The sequence below is a fragment of the Carassius gibelio genome, chromosome B21 (genome assembly GCF_023724105.1).
Source record: "Carassius gibelio isolate Cgi1373 ecotype wild population from Czech Republic chromosome B21, carGib1.2-hapl.c, whole genome shotgun sequence".
Lineage (NCBI taxonomy): Eukaryota > Metazoa > Chordata > Actinopteri > Cypriniformes > Cyprinidae > Carassius > Carassius gibelio.
Window position 1 is genome coordinate 15,587,784 of NC_068416.1, and position 15,065 is coordinate 15,602,848.

General features: G+C 37.4%; 2 protein-coding genes and 1 pseudogene across 2 annotated transcripts; 1 reads left to right on the top strand and 2 right to left on the bottom strand.

Annotated features, from left to right (window-relative positions):
• On the top strand, positions 1-9,029 carry LOC127985586 (nuclear factor related to kappa-B-binding protein-like; annotated as a pseudogene).
• A 94-nt stretch (positions 9,030-9,123) lies between these two features.
• Positions 9,124-12,065, bottom strand: tmem45b (transmembrane protein 45B). The gene is made up of 6 exons (XM_052587437.1): positions 11,928-12,065; positions 10,592-10,797; positions 10,174-10,377; positions 9,899-10,083; positions 9,670-9,812; positions 9,124-9,590 (listed from the first exon to the last, which is right to left on the bottom strand). The coding sequence occupies exons 2-6, from the start codon at positions 10,788-10,790 to the stop codon at positions 9,473-9,475; spliced, it is 849 nt and encodes a 282-aa protein (XP_052443397.1). The 5' UTR covers positions 10,791-10,797; positions 11,928-12,065; the 3' UTR covers positions 9,124-9,472.
• Positions 12,066-12,939: 874 nt separating this feature from the next.
• On the bottom strand, positions 12,940-14,613 carry LOC127986406 (guanine nucleotide-binding protein G(I)/G(S)/G(O) subunit gamma-8-like). Its single transcript, XM_052588645.1, has 3 exons — positions 14,482-14,613; positions 13,513-13,625; positions 12,940-13,374 (listed from the first exon to the last, which is right to left on the bottom strand). Exons 2-3 carry the CDS (start codon positions 13,594-13,596, stop codon positions 13,246-13,248), a joined length of 213 nt encoding a protein of 70 aa, XP_052444605.1. The 5' UTR covers positions 13,597-13,625; positions 14,482-14,613; the 3' UTR covers positions 12,940-13,245.
• Between the last annotated feature and the right edge of the window lie 452 nt (positions 14,614-15,065).

The window sequence follows — 15,065 nt, forward strand, 5'->3', positions numbered from 1 at the left end:
ATGAGGGTGACTATGTTTGGGGGTCTGTCGCTTCTAAAACACTGAAAAACAAGGCACTAAAAGACAAGATAGAAATAAGTAATGATGTAAATTTTAGGATAACCCTGACCTCATGACCTCTGACCTCAATCTTGGTGATATCATGACTCGAATCAACATTGGCAAAAAAGGATCTGTTACAAGTGAGAATGATGCTTCTCTTAAATATGAAATGCATGAATTATCGCAGCAGGTGGAAATCGATGTGCTCCGTGTCTGTGCTTTTGACCAGTAGACATATTTGACCTGGCTGGACCTAAGAAGAAGATAAAGGAAGAGAGGAGGAAGAAAAAGATGCGGCCTATAAAAATGGAATCAGAGGAGGTCTGTGATATTCAGATGTGTGAGGCTTCCATGAACCCAGGTCTTACTGATGTCCCCACTTCTCCTCCACAAAGCGTTAAAGAAGAGTAGGTCTTTCTACTGTACATAAGATACTTTGTACACATCTCTCAGCATTTAAATATCTCATACTAACCCATTTTACTTTTGTACAAAAGGCCCATAGATGATGATAAATTTCTATTATGCAAAGGACTCACTAAGTTGATCAAAAATGACAATAAATCATAATTTCAGAATAATTTCTGAAGAATCATGTGACACAAACTTAAAATCTGAAATATCATGTTTGCAGAAATAGCTGAAGGGAGTTTAATAGTATTTCACTGATCTTGCTGCTCACCCTTAACATGAATTAAGTATTGTCCCGTTTATTTTTGCTCTCAGGTGGAGGAGAAGGTCCAACAGTGGCAGTCATCTCCAGCCAGCACACTCAACCCATGGTTCTCTTTGGCCCTCTGCTGGTCAGAGTTGGTAGTTTCTGCTCTACAGTTTCTTGCTGGAGAGAGCAAAGGTATACCTGAAACATTTTTTAAATGAAAATTTCCTGAAGCTGTCATTTATTATTTATAATTTGAATTTGAATGATACATGTTGATAGCTGGACTTGTGCTTGATGTCTTTGTTTCCTGTCAGCTGGTGTAATGGCTCTGCCTACTGGCTTCGTACCTTTTGTGGAGTTCAAGGAACTTTCCCAGCAATGGAAATGGATAGGTATGATTTTGAATGGAAACATAGGCTGTTTAAATGTATTGGGTTGCATAATACACTACCATTCAAAAGTTTGCGCTTGGAAAGTAAATTTATTTTGATAAATAAAAATGCAATCAAAACAGTAATATTGTGAAATATTATGAGAATATAAAATGTTAATATATTTTAAAATCATTCAGAATTACAGACATTCTGATATACTGATTTGGTGCCCATGAAACCTTTTTGGTTATCAATGATGTAAAAAAAAATCGTGCTGCTTAATATTTTTGTGGAAAAGGTGATTTTTCAGGATACATTTGTGGACAAATATAAATTAAATGCTTTTACAAAAGTGATATTCTAACTGCAGTGTGCAAAACTAATCTGTATGACTTTTTAAAATTACTTTTAAGAATCAAGAATTCATTACATTAATCAAAGTGACTAATGAATTATTGCAGAATAATAGCAATTAGAAAAAGTCTTATTGAACAGTTGTGTGCCCTCCTTTGATAAAAAGGTTAAAACATAACTTTTGTAAAAGCATTCCATCTTATTTGTGTCTACAAAACACATTTTTAAATGAGTGTCTTTCAGATGAAGGGGCTTTTAGATTAAATATGTAAATTCATACATTTCATACTCTGGTTCATTCATGTACATCAAAACCCCCAGTAGTGTGCATTTCTTCACACTGATATGTACAGGTCCAAGTCAGGAAGCAGACAAAGATCTAAGTGCCCTGTGCCAGGTATGGCTGGAGTCAAAGCATCATGTGATTGTCAAGGTAGTAAACGTCTTCTATGCTTTCTCACAAAGATGTAGTGGCACACTTGCTGATTTCTGTTTCTGTTATGTTTGTTTTACAGCAAGAGGGAGAGGAAACCGCAGAGCTTGCTCCTCCAACACCCAGAGTGTGAGTTTGTCAGTGGATTACCGTGTGTTTACTTAACCATAAGTGTCATACTTGAACAACAACTCCTTTGTCTTTTTAGTTGCGACTGGTGCACATGTAATTTTTTTATGCTGTTTTTTTCCTGTTCTTTATTAGGTGGACTGAGTATGTGGTGAGGCCTAGTACAGGAGAGGAGAGGCATGTTTTTCAAGAGCAGTTTAGTACTTGGGTCTCACCTACCCTAAAAAGGCATGCTGTCAAACGCATTTTTTTTACATTGTTGTACCGCTTGTGGAACGTAGTCTGTTATTATTCTTTCAGTCAATGGAGTGTTTGTGTTTTTAGGAGCAGCAGCGTTATGATCAACCGCATAAAGATTTCATTTACCGATTGCACGGCTTTGAGTCTGTGGTGGGACCAGTCAAGGGAGTTTTTGACAAGGAATAAAACAAAGCACGAGAGCATTCTTTACTGCGCTCTGACAGACCAGCTTATGTCACCATACTATCTCTTGGTAACCACTGGGTCCTCTCTTTTTTTCTTTTTACAGTTCTGTTAAGGATGTGTTCACTGTCATCGCTCCTGTTTTATATCCTTCCATCTCCTCCGTGGGACTCGGGACGGGTGAGTCGAGCAGGTTTCGCTCATTTCTCAATCACTCCACCGGCCTCGTTCCGTTCCCACGGCTCTCGGCCCCGCCCCACTCATCACAGTTACTTATTAAGATCCTTTTTTCTTCCCAATTTCTGGTGTTAGTTCCTCAAAATAATTACAGTTATCAGGGATAGTTCACCAAAATAAGAATTCTTCTGTCTTTCCTTACCCATTTCTCTAATTATTATGAAAAGAATGGTCAGTAGGAAAGGAAGTTCAAATGAGTTTGGAATGACAAGAACCCTGGGAAAGTCAGATTTGAATGGTCTTGAATTAAAAAATGTTCTGTTTGCAAAAAACAGTGCGAGATGCTGCTGCCAGGCTTCCTAACGGAGAAGGTACTAGAGCTGAGATTTGTGAATTACTCAAGGACTCCCAGTTCTTGGCCCCTGATGTCACCAGCGCTCAGGTCAGATGTGTTTTATGCTGCCGTATTTACTGTTTTAACACATTAGTCATTGTAACACTTAACTCATTTTGTCCATTTTTAGGTTAACACGGTGGTGAGCGGTGCCCTCGATCGCCTGCACTACGAAAAAAGACCCTTGCGTGAAATACGACATCGGCCGCAAGCTGTGGATCTACCTCCACAGGGACCGGAGCCAGGAGGAATTAGGTGAGCAACCCTGGCTGTAACCAGTACATTTACATAAAATCAAAAAGGTTTCATTGCCTCAGGCAGATTGTGGATCAGTATGTGTGCTTGCTGTCACACTTCACTACAGAATCCCATTTATATTGCCGACAAGTAGAACAGGTTTTGTATTTGGAGAATAGCAGGCTGTATCATGTTTCCATATGCTGCAATTAGTAAATATGAACCTGCAAATAAGACATGACAGGATGGTACCAAAACCAGTGTAATTTTAGTATTACTTATGTACTATTGTATTTTTAACAAATAGCTTTTGTTTTTATATTTTAAGTTTTCATTTTTTAAGTAATTTTGTTAATTTTAATAGTTATTGTTTTTATATGTATATATATATTTCTATATAACATTTGTTTATTTTTATTGCAGTTATAGTCATTGTAGCATTTCATCTTAAACTTACAAATGTTGCCTTGGCAGTTAACTGACATTTTAAAATAGTAAATTGTTCATCATATATTTATACATATATATATATATATTTTTTTTTTAGCTTTATTTAAATTATCATGTTGTGGTTAATAACAACACTGCAACAAACAAGCTGGAATTTGGCCATTTCTCTGAGACATAACCCAGCGCACCAGATGCTTCCAGAATGTTTCCTGATTCTCGAATAACTATGCAAATAAAGTTTCAAAGGAAGAGGTTGCCTAAAATATTGTCTAGTTACATGCCTGATTCAATGTAAAATAGATCCAGATACTAAACGTGAATCTCTTAAATCAGAGCGAATACACCAGGCCCAGGCTGCAGCTGCCAAGGCCAAGAAAGCTCTGCAGCAGAAGCCCAAACCAGTCCCCAAACCTGTAAGATCTTCCACACTCATCCTCCTCTGATATTGTCGAGGCTGGTCAGAGCTCAGGGAGTGAAGGAGTAGCCATTGCAGCTGCCAGTTTGTCTCAATCTCCCTCCACCCCAGCACCAAGCACACTTGGAACCCCTAAATCACCCGTCCCTTCCACAGCAGCTACTCCAACCAAAGTAGGCCCCCCAGAACCCGTCAAAAGCACTCCAAGGTCAGTGGCTGATAAACAACTAAGAAGGAATTTCCCTTAGGAGTGAATCTGGCAAATCCAATTCCTTTATAGTTAGCTCAACCATAAATGTAAATCTTGTCATTACTTTTTCGTCTTCAGTTTGTCTTTTTCAATTTCCCATATGACTGCCGTCTGTGGGACACTGAGGGAATGAAACATTCCAGAGAATGTTTATTCTACTGAAATCCTTAGTCTTTCATTTTCTGATCAAGTCATGCAGGTTTTAAAAACAACATGAGGGTGAGGTAATGAAACTGTTTCCTTTTTTGGTTGAACTATTTCTTATCTCACAGAGACAAATTCAGAGTAACTTTTTAAAGGGTATGATGCGAGTTTTCCTTTCTATTTGGAGTGTTACAAGTGGATTGTGCATAGATAAGATATCTGAAGTTGCAAAGACTAAAGTCTCAAAACCAAAGAGATATTATTTATCAAAGTTAAGAATCTGCCACGCCCCCCTAAAATTGCTCGTTTAAACATGCCCCCACATGTCTGCGTCACTATGTGGAAATATTTGCGTAATGGCGCCAAAAGTAGATGCATTTAGGAACAAAACAGCAACAAATTTTATGGACGACCATTTATGAACCTAGTAAAGGAGGTCATTCTGACTATGCTACGACAATCTGGCAAGAATGTTTTGTTGTTAGTTTAAGTATTTGACTGTTCAAATGTAGAGAGCGAGAGAGAGAGAGAGAGTGTCACACAGAGGATTTAGCTGTACTGTTGATCACATGCTCCATTCTTTATTATTTGACTTTAATTATCATAATGAAATTAATCTTTTTTTACCCAGTGTCCTGCTGGTGTCTCCTCCTTCCATGCCTCAGTTAGGAACATTGCTATCTGCTAGTCAGCCTGGCCCACAGGTTTCCCAGCAAGCCTTTCCACAGCCTGCAACTCGGGTAGTGGCACACTCTGCTGCTACTGGTTCTCTACCTCAGGTGCGTGTGGTCACTGCTCAGGCCGGTCTTAAGACATCCTCTGCAGGCTAGGCCACCACATTAGTGCATCGGAGCCCTCACCAAATCCGGGTGCTGGTCACTGTGGCCCATGGAAAGAGCATCACGCAGGTGCACTACAGCATCTCAGATTACAATAATGTTTGTGTATTTAGTGTAGTATGAACAGATGGCGTGTGTTCAGGTTCAAACTGCATTAGACTCTGTTTACACCAGGAATAAACAGTGGATGCATGATATATGGGAACATATGAATATATGGTTATTGGACAATATTAGATATCAGATGTTGGATATCTACATCAGACATGCCTGTTTTTGCTTTTAGATTACCCTTGCTGTCATCTTACACTTACTTAACCCTCCTATTGCATTACAAAACTGTACACACTTCTTATATTCCCAGGGCATGTTAAAATATGAGCTTACAAATCGTAACATTTTTAATAAAACTTAATATTTTTAAACTAAAACCATATTGTATCCGATCAGTAACTCCTCATTAATTACTGAATGTGCAGAAAATGTCAACATTTTGAATGTTACCATGTTTTGCTGTTTTTACTACTTTTACCCCCTTTATATTAATTAAAAGTAAAAAAATATATATTTTTAAAAAATGTTTTTCAAGAACTACAGCTAAACCACTTTGATGTGAGATTTTTTTTTCTTCTTTACAGTATTCATAAGAAATGTAAATTCAATGTATTATTCTATGAAATTGAACGTGTAAACTGATAATTGCCAGTGTTAACTTCTTTGTTTGTAATTAATGGAATTTAAATCAATTAGTCATTAAAAGTACTTATCATTTCAAATGCAAAATAAATATTCATTTTTCAGTAGTTTCTAGGATCGATGGCTTATATATGATTTTCCCTGAATATATATATATATATATATATATATATATATATATATATATATATATACATGAAAATAAATGCAGACTTATCTTTATTGGCCAGAATGTATCTGTACATCTCTAATTAAAACACAGTGTGATAAATGGCAGATATTATCTATTTTATGTCCATGCTAAATCTCACTCTCTTTTGTTTCAACCAGGTTGCAATAACTGGTCAATTAGGTGTAAAAACCCAGAGTGGGGCAGGGATCCCTCTCACTGCCACTAACCTCCGAATTCAGGGGAAGGATGTGCTCCGCTTGCCCCCCTCCTCAATTACGACCGACGCCAAAGGTCAGACGGTACTTCGCATCACCCCGGACATGATGGCCACTCTCACTAAATCTCCAGTGGCCACTGTCAAACTCACTCCAGACATGCTGAGCAGTGCTACCAGCTCAGGCAGCAAGAGCGTCTCTGCCACACTACATGTGTCTCCACCACAGCCCTCACCTCCTGCCTCTGCAACAGCTGAGAACCTGGCTGCCAAAGCACCGGCCACCCTAGTGAAGGTTCACCCCAAGCAGAAAGCCACCTGTGACACCGCCATCCGCCTCATGCCCACCTTGGTCGTCACTATGGCTGACCACAAGGCCCGCACATTCTCCACTGTCAACTCGCCTGACTCTAAAGCTGGCACCACTATTCGAATAGTGCCAAACCTTGGTGTGGTCCCTCAGAAAACAGGTCAGACTGTCTCAATCAGCAAGACCACCACAAGTACAAAGCCTGTCACTGTATCATCAGGGGCGGCCATTGTGACCATAGCCACCAGTGCAGTGGGAGGGGCTAAAGGCGTGACGCTGAGGCCTGCAGGCACAAGCTCTACGCTTTCACTGGGCACTGCTGCGGTCGCGGTCAGACAGGTGCCTGTCACTACTACTGTAGTAGCCACACAAGCTGTACGTTTATCTATTAGAATATGTTTCATTAACACCATTAAAAATAAGGTTGTTTGAAAAAAAAAAAAGTTTTTAATCATTTTTGTCATTTGGAATCATAATATGTTTAGACAGTCAATTAAAAATAAAATAAATTGTTGCAATTTATTTTCACCAAGATTGCGTTTAGTTCAGAAATTTATTTTTGCATTTAGATCAAAAATGCACTTATTTATATTATTTATACTTATAAATATTATTTTAATTTATAATAACTCTTCTCTATTTTAAAATGTAATTTATTTGATGACAAAGCGGAATTTGCAGCAGCCACTACTGCAGTCTTCAGTGTCACATGATCCATGTTAATCAGTATAAAAAAAAAAATGCTTTTTGTTTTTTTAGGAACCGTAAAACCATTTTTTTTTTTTTTTTTTTTTTTTTTTGGATTCTCTGATGAATAGAAAGTTCAAAAGAGCATAATTTATGTTAATACATTAGTAATTGATTTGAATTTGTTGAATCTAAAAGGCAGCATTGCATGTATGCATTTGTAGAAAATGCATTCCCATAACAAGCTTAGTTAAAAATGTAAAAATATGATTATAAAGATACTTAATTGATTTAATCATGAATACTATTAATATAAAACTATGAAATATAATAAAAGTCACAAATACATACTGCTCGTTTTTGTAGAACATAATTCACTGATCAAAATGGAGAGTAATTTTTGCTACTGTTATTGTTCTGGCAAATCTGGGGTTTAATTTCAGTTAGGATGATGTCTATCAATGTAGAATCTGGAGCGAAGCCACTGTCTGTTTTACATAACTGCCTGTTACCATGATGACTGAAATTCTAATCTTTGCTCTTTTCAGGGAAAACTTCCCACAAGGATCACGGTGCCTCAATCTGTCCTCAGCCACCCCTTGAAAAATAAGAGTGTGGTCACTACTCCCATACTTAAAGGGAACATAAGTACCAAGTGAGCATTCTGTTTCATCATCATCTAATAGTAAACAAACAGTCATCTTATATGGCAGCCTTTTTTTATTTATGTTCCCTATCAGCTGAAATGGCAAATATGTCTTCTGTTTTTAGTATCAGCAATCTGGGGAGGAACATTATCCTAACTACCATGCCAGCAGGCACCAAGTTGATTGCTGGGAACAAGCCTGTCAGCTTTGTGACTGCTCAACAGCTGCAGCAGCTACAGCAGCAGGGACAGCCCACACAGGTTGACTCATCAGACTTTACCAGCTCACTTCTAAATGACCTAGAACTGGTCTTACAAGCCAAACCATACATGTGAGTTAACCGATTATGCTTCTCTGCCCTAGGTTCGAATCCAGACGGTATCAGCTCAACAGCGCACAGCCACCAGCTCTCCGAAATCCACAGTGTCGACGGTAGTGGTCTCTACTGCACCTTCACCAAAGACAAACCTAGACCCCAATGAGAAGCACAATAGTTAAAGGACAATCGCTCTAGCAATTTCTCTTCAGATTAAGATAAAACATCATACCAAATAAGCATAGTCCTCAAAACAAAAAGAGTATACTTTCCCAAGAAGCTTGCGTATGGGCAAAGCAGTGTCAGATTGTCCTGATGCAGCATTTCTGTAACTTCGTTCCCAGCATTTCAGTTATATGTTGAAAAAGGAAGTTTGATTTGAATGCTGATATATTGTAAGGAAAAAAAGGTATCAATCTATGAACTTTGTTCAAGCGAATGGTTTCTCCCTCTAGATAGAAGCTGTTGACATGTTCACAGAGGCCAGTTTGTTTATTTGTACTTTTCATATCATATGTTCCTCTAAAGAAAGGTCATTTAAGGAGTACTGTTTATATTCAGTAGCCAGTTATGATAAATAAAAAATTGTGCTTAACAAATCAAATAAAAACAACTGTTACGTTAACTAAACCGAATTGAATCTAGGACTTAACCCTGTATTTAAATGATGTATATGTAAAACTACAAATTTGCCTGTTTTGGGCCACTTCGTTTACATGTGGTCAGTAACATAAATCAAACTGACAAACAGTCACATGGTTGTATGTTCATTTACATTTTATTATAAAACATCTGAATGCATTATTATGCAACTATTACAGGTATTTAGGAGTGAACATCATTCAAATGTGTTTTATATCCTGAAATAATATGGTGATCTATTCTGTACCTCTAGTTTGGCAAATCTCAGGGTCCTTCCAGGTGCTTCTGACACCTGTGACAACCACATTATTTACAAGTCCATTTGGATATGATATTTTCAGCATGAGCGCTTTTGAGAATATTTTGCAGTGAAATGGTGCAAACATAAGCTCATATAGTTCTATTAGATAGTCAGCTTGCTAGAAAAAGCTTTGCATTCAGTCTTGGCAGTCATCACAAACTCTTGTTACTCTTCATCTGATTCCTGGAGCAAAGCCTTCTGGGAGCTAGAATCCGAGGTGGCGCTCTTTCTGAGGCCCAACTCCATGTCACCGAGCTTCCTTCCTTCACACCATTTTGAACACCTGGAAAGATCATGTGCACAGGGTAAGCACAATGAAATAGTGGAAACGGTTTGATTCATCCAAAATGGTGTCCACCTACCAAAAAACTCCACAGTAGCAGATGCCCACAACAATTAGAGCCACAGCGTAATGCCAGCAGAAACACATGGTGATGAACATGATGTTATCATGTCTTTCCAGATCCCACTCTTCTCCATTAAGAGGATACAGCACAAACCCGATCTGAAACACAGCGACACATCTTCATATTGTAATGACGTCATTTCTCGTTTTAAACCAGATTTTTCTACACCTAATGTTGTCTTTACCTGATAAAACCATGTGCCTTGTAGGAAGGCCAAACTGCACCTAAGAAGTTCCAGCACTGTGTTATCTCGCTTAAACACCTCCATCAGTGTGCTGGCGGCTCCACCAAACACCGCAAACAGAAGCAGAGAGTGAATGTGCTGGTCCAGAGGAGGACGATTGTGGACATGGAAATAGAAAAGGAACCCTGGAAGGGAGAAGCCATGACATTTCAGGAAGCTCAATGGTGGGATATCGCTGCATATTCACTTCATTAATGGCTCATTTTGTTTGATACCTTCCACAAAGAGAGCCAAAGAAAGGGAGAGACGGTCAAGACCGACTGGAACGTGGCGAGAAGACATGCTGAGAACATCCGCGATGCCAGAGATACCGAAGAACAAGTACATGGTGCTGTGCTGCCAGTTCATCAGCTTCACCCAGCCGCCCTGATACAGATGTGCGTGAGGGCCATCAGGCACAAACTGCTCTGCCATGATTCCTGGGGACAGATTTCAGTGTAAATTTCACTTATTTTAAAAGAAAGCCGATTAAAAATTATTTATTCATAAAATTTGAAACGTGTATGTATAAATAAATGTTCATTTTATTAGCACAGTGAATATTTTACCTCGTCATCCTCGTTCTTTCACTATTATATAGGAAATTAGATAGGAAACCAGGGGAAAGAATTGTGTATGTGATTTGCAGCTCACCAACAAATGCAAAAAAGATCTTCAGAGCTCCTTCGATTAAATCTATGCGGCTGAGTACAGTGTGCATTTGTCTGTCTCTGTCCCCATGTTGCCTCTCTTTTTTCCTCTGTATCTGTCGGAACGGGTACTTTATTGACCACCACAGGCCAAACAGCAGGAAGAATGTACCAGGTAATGCATGTCCCTTGAAGTTGGCCATTATACCCCTGAAAACAAAAAAAACAATTCTAATATGTCAAAAATGTAAATATTTCAATGTCGACTACAACAAAATATATAAAAGTAACCTCCAGCAACTAGAGCCTTGTTTAAACTGGTTTTCATAGGACCTGGACGAAAAATTGATAGAAATGTATACTTATGATGCTCATATCAGAGAAAGGATATTAGCTTAGACTAGTCTTAAGAAGTTGGTCATTAATTATTTAAGACTTATTTAAGGTCTTAACTTTTCAAAGTCAGTTATAAAAAGGGAGAAGGGTCTAATTTGAATCTAAAAAGTAAGTCTGGTTATCTCTTGGCTAGCAACTAGTTGGTGAAACTAGTTATTAAGACACAGTCTTAACATATAGCTGCTACGTTTATTCAACTGGCCACAGGTAACAGGTTGGGATCCATATCAGCTATAAATAATTTGTCTTATAAAGCTCTTTCTAATAAAGATCAGACATAGTTAAATTCCTATAATCCACTTTTAATCTTGCTGCACCCTGACGCACCAGAAACCCCACACCTTTAAACATGAAGTATCTTAAGGAGTTCTCCTTGTCGCTGTCACATTTAGCTGTCAGTAAGGTTGGAAATCAAGTTTTTCCCGGTAGGTAAGATTGTATTGTTTTGCAAATGAATCAAGTCGGCTATTGTCTCAGCGCAGTAGTGTAGCAGAATACTTGAAGCAGCCCATTTACCATAGTAACTACAGTTTTGGATAAAAATACAACTACATTGGTTTTTGTTACTGAAATTAAACATGGGCCATCCACTTTCATTAAAAAAAAAAAAAAAAAAAAACTAAAGAATATTTATCTCTTGCTTGTTTGAAAGAGACGTGATTTATGATAATTTTACAATAGTAACAATAATTGGAAATACTGTTGTTTTGGCCAAAACTGTCCCAATAACCCACTAAATGTAATTAATGTACAGATCTAATATCAGAAGAAACACCCAAGTTAAGTGATTGTTCGAGCTTGAGACTGTGCAGTATTAATATTCACATAGGCGAGTTCATAAAATAAATCAATAATCTCTGGTACGAATTTCCATAATTTAATTATGTGGCCACCAACACATGAGCATATGGAGCTGAAGGTGTAATCTTGTTTGTTTACTCTACCTTAACTCTGGCCTGTGTTGTCACGGCAGGGCGCCCAGTGCTCCTCTGCAGGTCTTGTGATGGAAATATCCTAGTTCCCTGTCCTCAAAAAGCGCACCTGCTCACCTGCCTTGCGTTATAATGTATAACCACGCCCCTCTTGTGCTTGACTGACAGAACGAACAACTTAGAAAAGATGACCCCGCCCACCTGCTCCTGGTACGTTTATCTGTACGCAGCTGTTTTGTCAAAATATGTTTGTTTTTATTTCATATTTTTATATAGGCAGCATTGTAGAATATATAGCATAAATATTAAAAAGATAGTTAACACAAAAAATGGGTAAAAAAAAAATCTGTTTAGGTATGTAGGTATTGATGAATTTGTACAGGAAATAGTAATGGATGTTAATATATAAACCATTCACGGAAGCTGATTCACAAGAACATACAACAAACAAACCTTAAGCAGAACGAACTTTGCTCTCTCTTGTTTTATTGCTGTTATGTAGGCTGAGCAACCTCACTAAACATTCATATCAGCTGTATGGATGAATGGAGATTAACAAACATTTTTAAACTGTAGCGCCACCGTGAGGAAAAATAATTAATGAAGGCTAAATTATTATCTAAACCATGAACTGAGCGAATAAAAATTCCAAAACGCAAAGAAACCTGTTCTTGTAGCCTAAAACTTACTGGGACATGTAGAGATGTATTCACATTCATTAACATTTAGGAGACATTTATGAAATCAACTAAACGTTTGACTTTAAGGGTTAGTTCACCCTAAAATCTAAATTCTGTCATTAACTACTCACCCTCGTGTCGTTCCAAACCTGTATGGACCTTCGTTCATCTTCGAAATACAAATTAAGATATTTCTTAATGAATTCTGAGAGCTTCTCCCCCTCCATAGAGAGCAATGCAATTGAAATGTTCTCAGTAAGGACACTGGTAAAATAATCCATTATAACATCACAGAGGAATTGTTGAGTAAATAATAATAATAATAATAATTATTATTATTATTATTATTATTTTTCACACAAAAAGTATTCTCATAGCGTTGTAAAGTTACGGTTGAACCACTGATGTCACATGGACTATTTTAATTATGTCCTTACTGCGTTTCTTGGTCTTGGGTCATTTGAGTTACATTGCTCTCTATGCATGTCATTTGTTTCCCTAAAATGAATGAAGTCTTATGGGTTTGGATCCACACTAGGGTGAGTAATTAACCTAATGACAGAATTGTCATTTTTGGGTGAACTATCCCTTTAAGGTCTAAGGGATATTTTGAAAATAATACAATATACCCTGTAGCCAATAAATAGCATCTACAAAATTGTACAGAATATTTTTTTCTCTCTGAAGGGATTTTCTGAGGATGGTACGGGGGTCACCAGGGGGTCCTCTTTTGCTTTGGACTCACAGTAAGCCATCAGCTCAGCTGCTGCTTTAGATACCTGTGCAAAGAGATACATACCATAAATGTGCCTTTCTGTATATTTTATTTTTCTGTTGAATCATTTAAAATCATTTTGTGATTGAGTATGTTAATGAATAAATCTAACATAAATTATTAGCATAAAAATGCGTCTTACCATCATCCTGTCAATATTAACCTCCAATTTCAGTTGTTCCACTGTTTTTCGCGCATCTGCAATCTTGGCCATGTTATTAGACATACTGCTCTCTTGTAGACACCAAATGAACCCTGCAGGAATACAGCAAAACAAACCCCAGGAGAGTCCAGTTAAATGCATCTGGTAGATAACAACTCACCTCCAGTTCTACAGATGTCTGATGTTTTAGTTCCCTAAGAAGACAATACTATTGGCTCCTCTAGGCTATTAAAGTCATCTCTGTTGCAGAGTTGCAGTAATTGTTTTGCTTAGTCTCAGCTGGTTGTGCTTTGGTTGAGGCTCAGTGGGAGAGAGGAGTGTATACATCCTCTAGAGACCACAAATAATCTCCTCACTTATTCATATAAAGTCATAAAATATGCTTCACACTTTGACATTTGAATTGACAATTTCAAAAAATTCACACAGTTTTCTTTTAGCTCAAAAGCTGAACAATATGGTGTCTAATAATAATATAATTTATATAATAATATAATACAACAAACAGTTATGCCACATTATATTGCATTGCTTTGCAACTGTATAATTCAAATTTAGGTGGCGCTTGATTTCCAAATTAAAATATATTGCTAGTAACAAAGTTTCTGTGCTAATTTATGAAGGAAAAAAGTTAACTCTCCTCAAAACATTTCTAAAAATACATAAACCATTCATTTCAGTAGGACGTTTTCTGCAGTTTTAGAAAAGTTTTGAGGGGAGTTAACTTTTTACTTCATAAATGTAGCATGGAAACTTTGTTACTAGGAATATATTTCCATTTGGAAATCAAAGCTCCACCTAAATTTTAATTATACAGTTGCAAAGCAATACAATATAATGTGGCATAACTGTTTGTCGCATTATATTACAGTTTCTGTATTATATTATATTAAAAAACAAAACTTTATATTTAACACAACATGCTGCTTATATATCTTAATGACTTACCACAGTTGATCCAGATTTATCGGGGATGCTGGCAGAAGAAAGTCTTGTTATCGTAGATTGTGTGCTGTACACATTATGAACTACAGGACTGAATGAAGAGATAGCAAGGAGTGGAGGGATGCCTTAGGCTGCCACCTCTTATAATTAGCTTTTATTCCTCCCCCATATTAGACAGAAGAGGCAAGTCACGGGCATCATGGGGTGTGACCTTCAGCTGAATATCTCAGAGTGATACCTGTCACCACAATGAGCTGCACTGAGCTATTATGTTGAGTAAAAAATTACTGATTGCAGAGATAAAACATTCATAAAATATTGAACTGAAGAAATAATTAATGCAAGATGGTTGCAATTTAAGAGAATCATTTTTATTCTTTGTAGAGTATATAAAAACCTGGGGTCTGGGCTAAAGTGATGATTTTCATGCCCTCCTTCAACAAATTTTAGCATTTTCTGTCAAGACAGAAGGCTATTACTCTTGCATGTGATTACTTGCACTATTGCTTCTCTTTATTTGTATACATTTTTTTATTATTATTTGTGAAATATAAATATATGCACACTAGATTAGCATGTCCAGGAGA

What these genes read in the sequence shown, in the direction of transcription:
- tmem45b (XM_052587437.1), bottom strand. Translation starts at nt 10,790, where the DNA reads ATGGCCAACTTCAAGGGACATGCATTACCTGGTACATTCTTCCTGCTG. An exon ending in TTTGGCTCTCTTTGTGGAAG is followed by an intron (nt 10,084 to 10,173) that starts GTATCAAACAAA and finishes TCTCCCTTCCAG; the next exon opens with GGTTCCTTTTCTATTTCCAT. An exon ending in AAGGCACATGGTTTTATCAG is followed by an intron (nt 9,813 to 9,898) that starts GTAAAGACAACA and finishes GCTGTGTTTCAG; the next exon opens with ATCGGGTTTGTGCTGTATCC.
- LOC127986406 (XM_052588645.1), bottom strand. Translation starts at nt 13,596, where the DNA reads ATGTCTAATAACATGGCCAAGATTGCAGATGCGCGAAAAACAGTGGAA. An exon ending in TTAATATTGACAGGATGATG is followed by an intron (nt 13,375 to 13,512) that starts GTAAGACGCATT and finishes CTCTTTGCACAG; the next exon opens with GTATCTAAAGCAGCAGCTGA.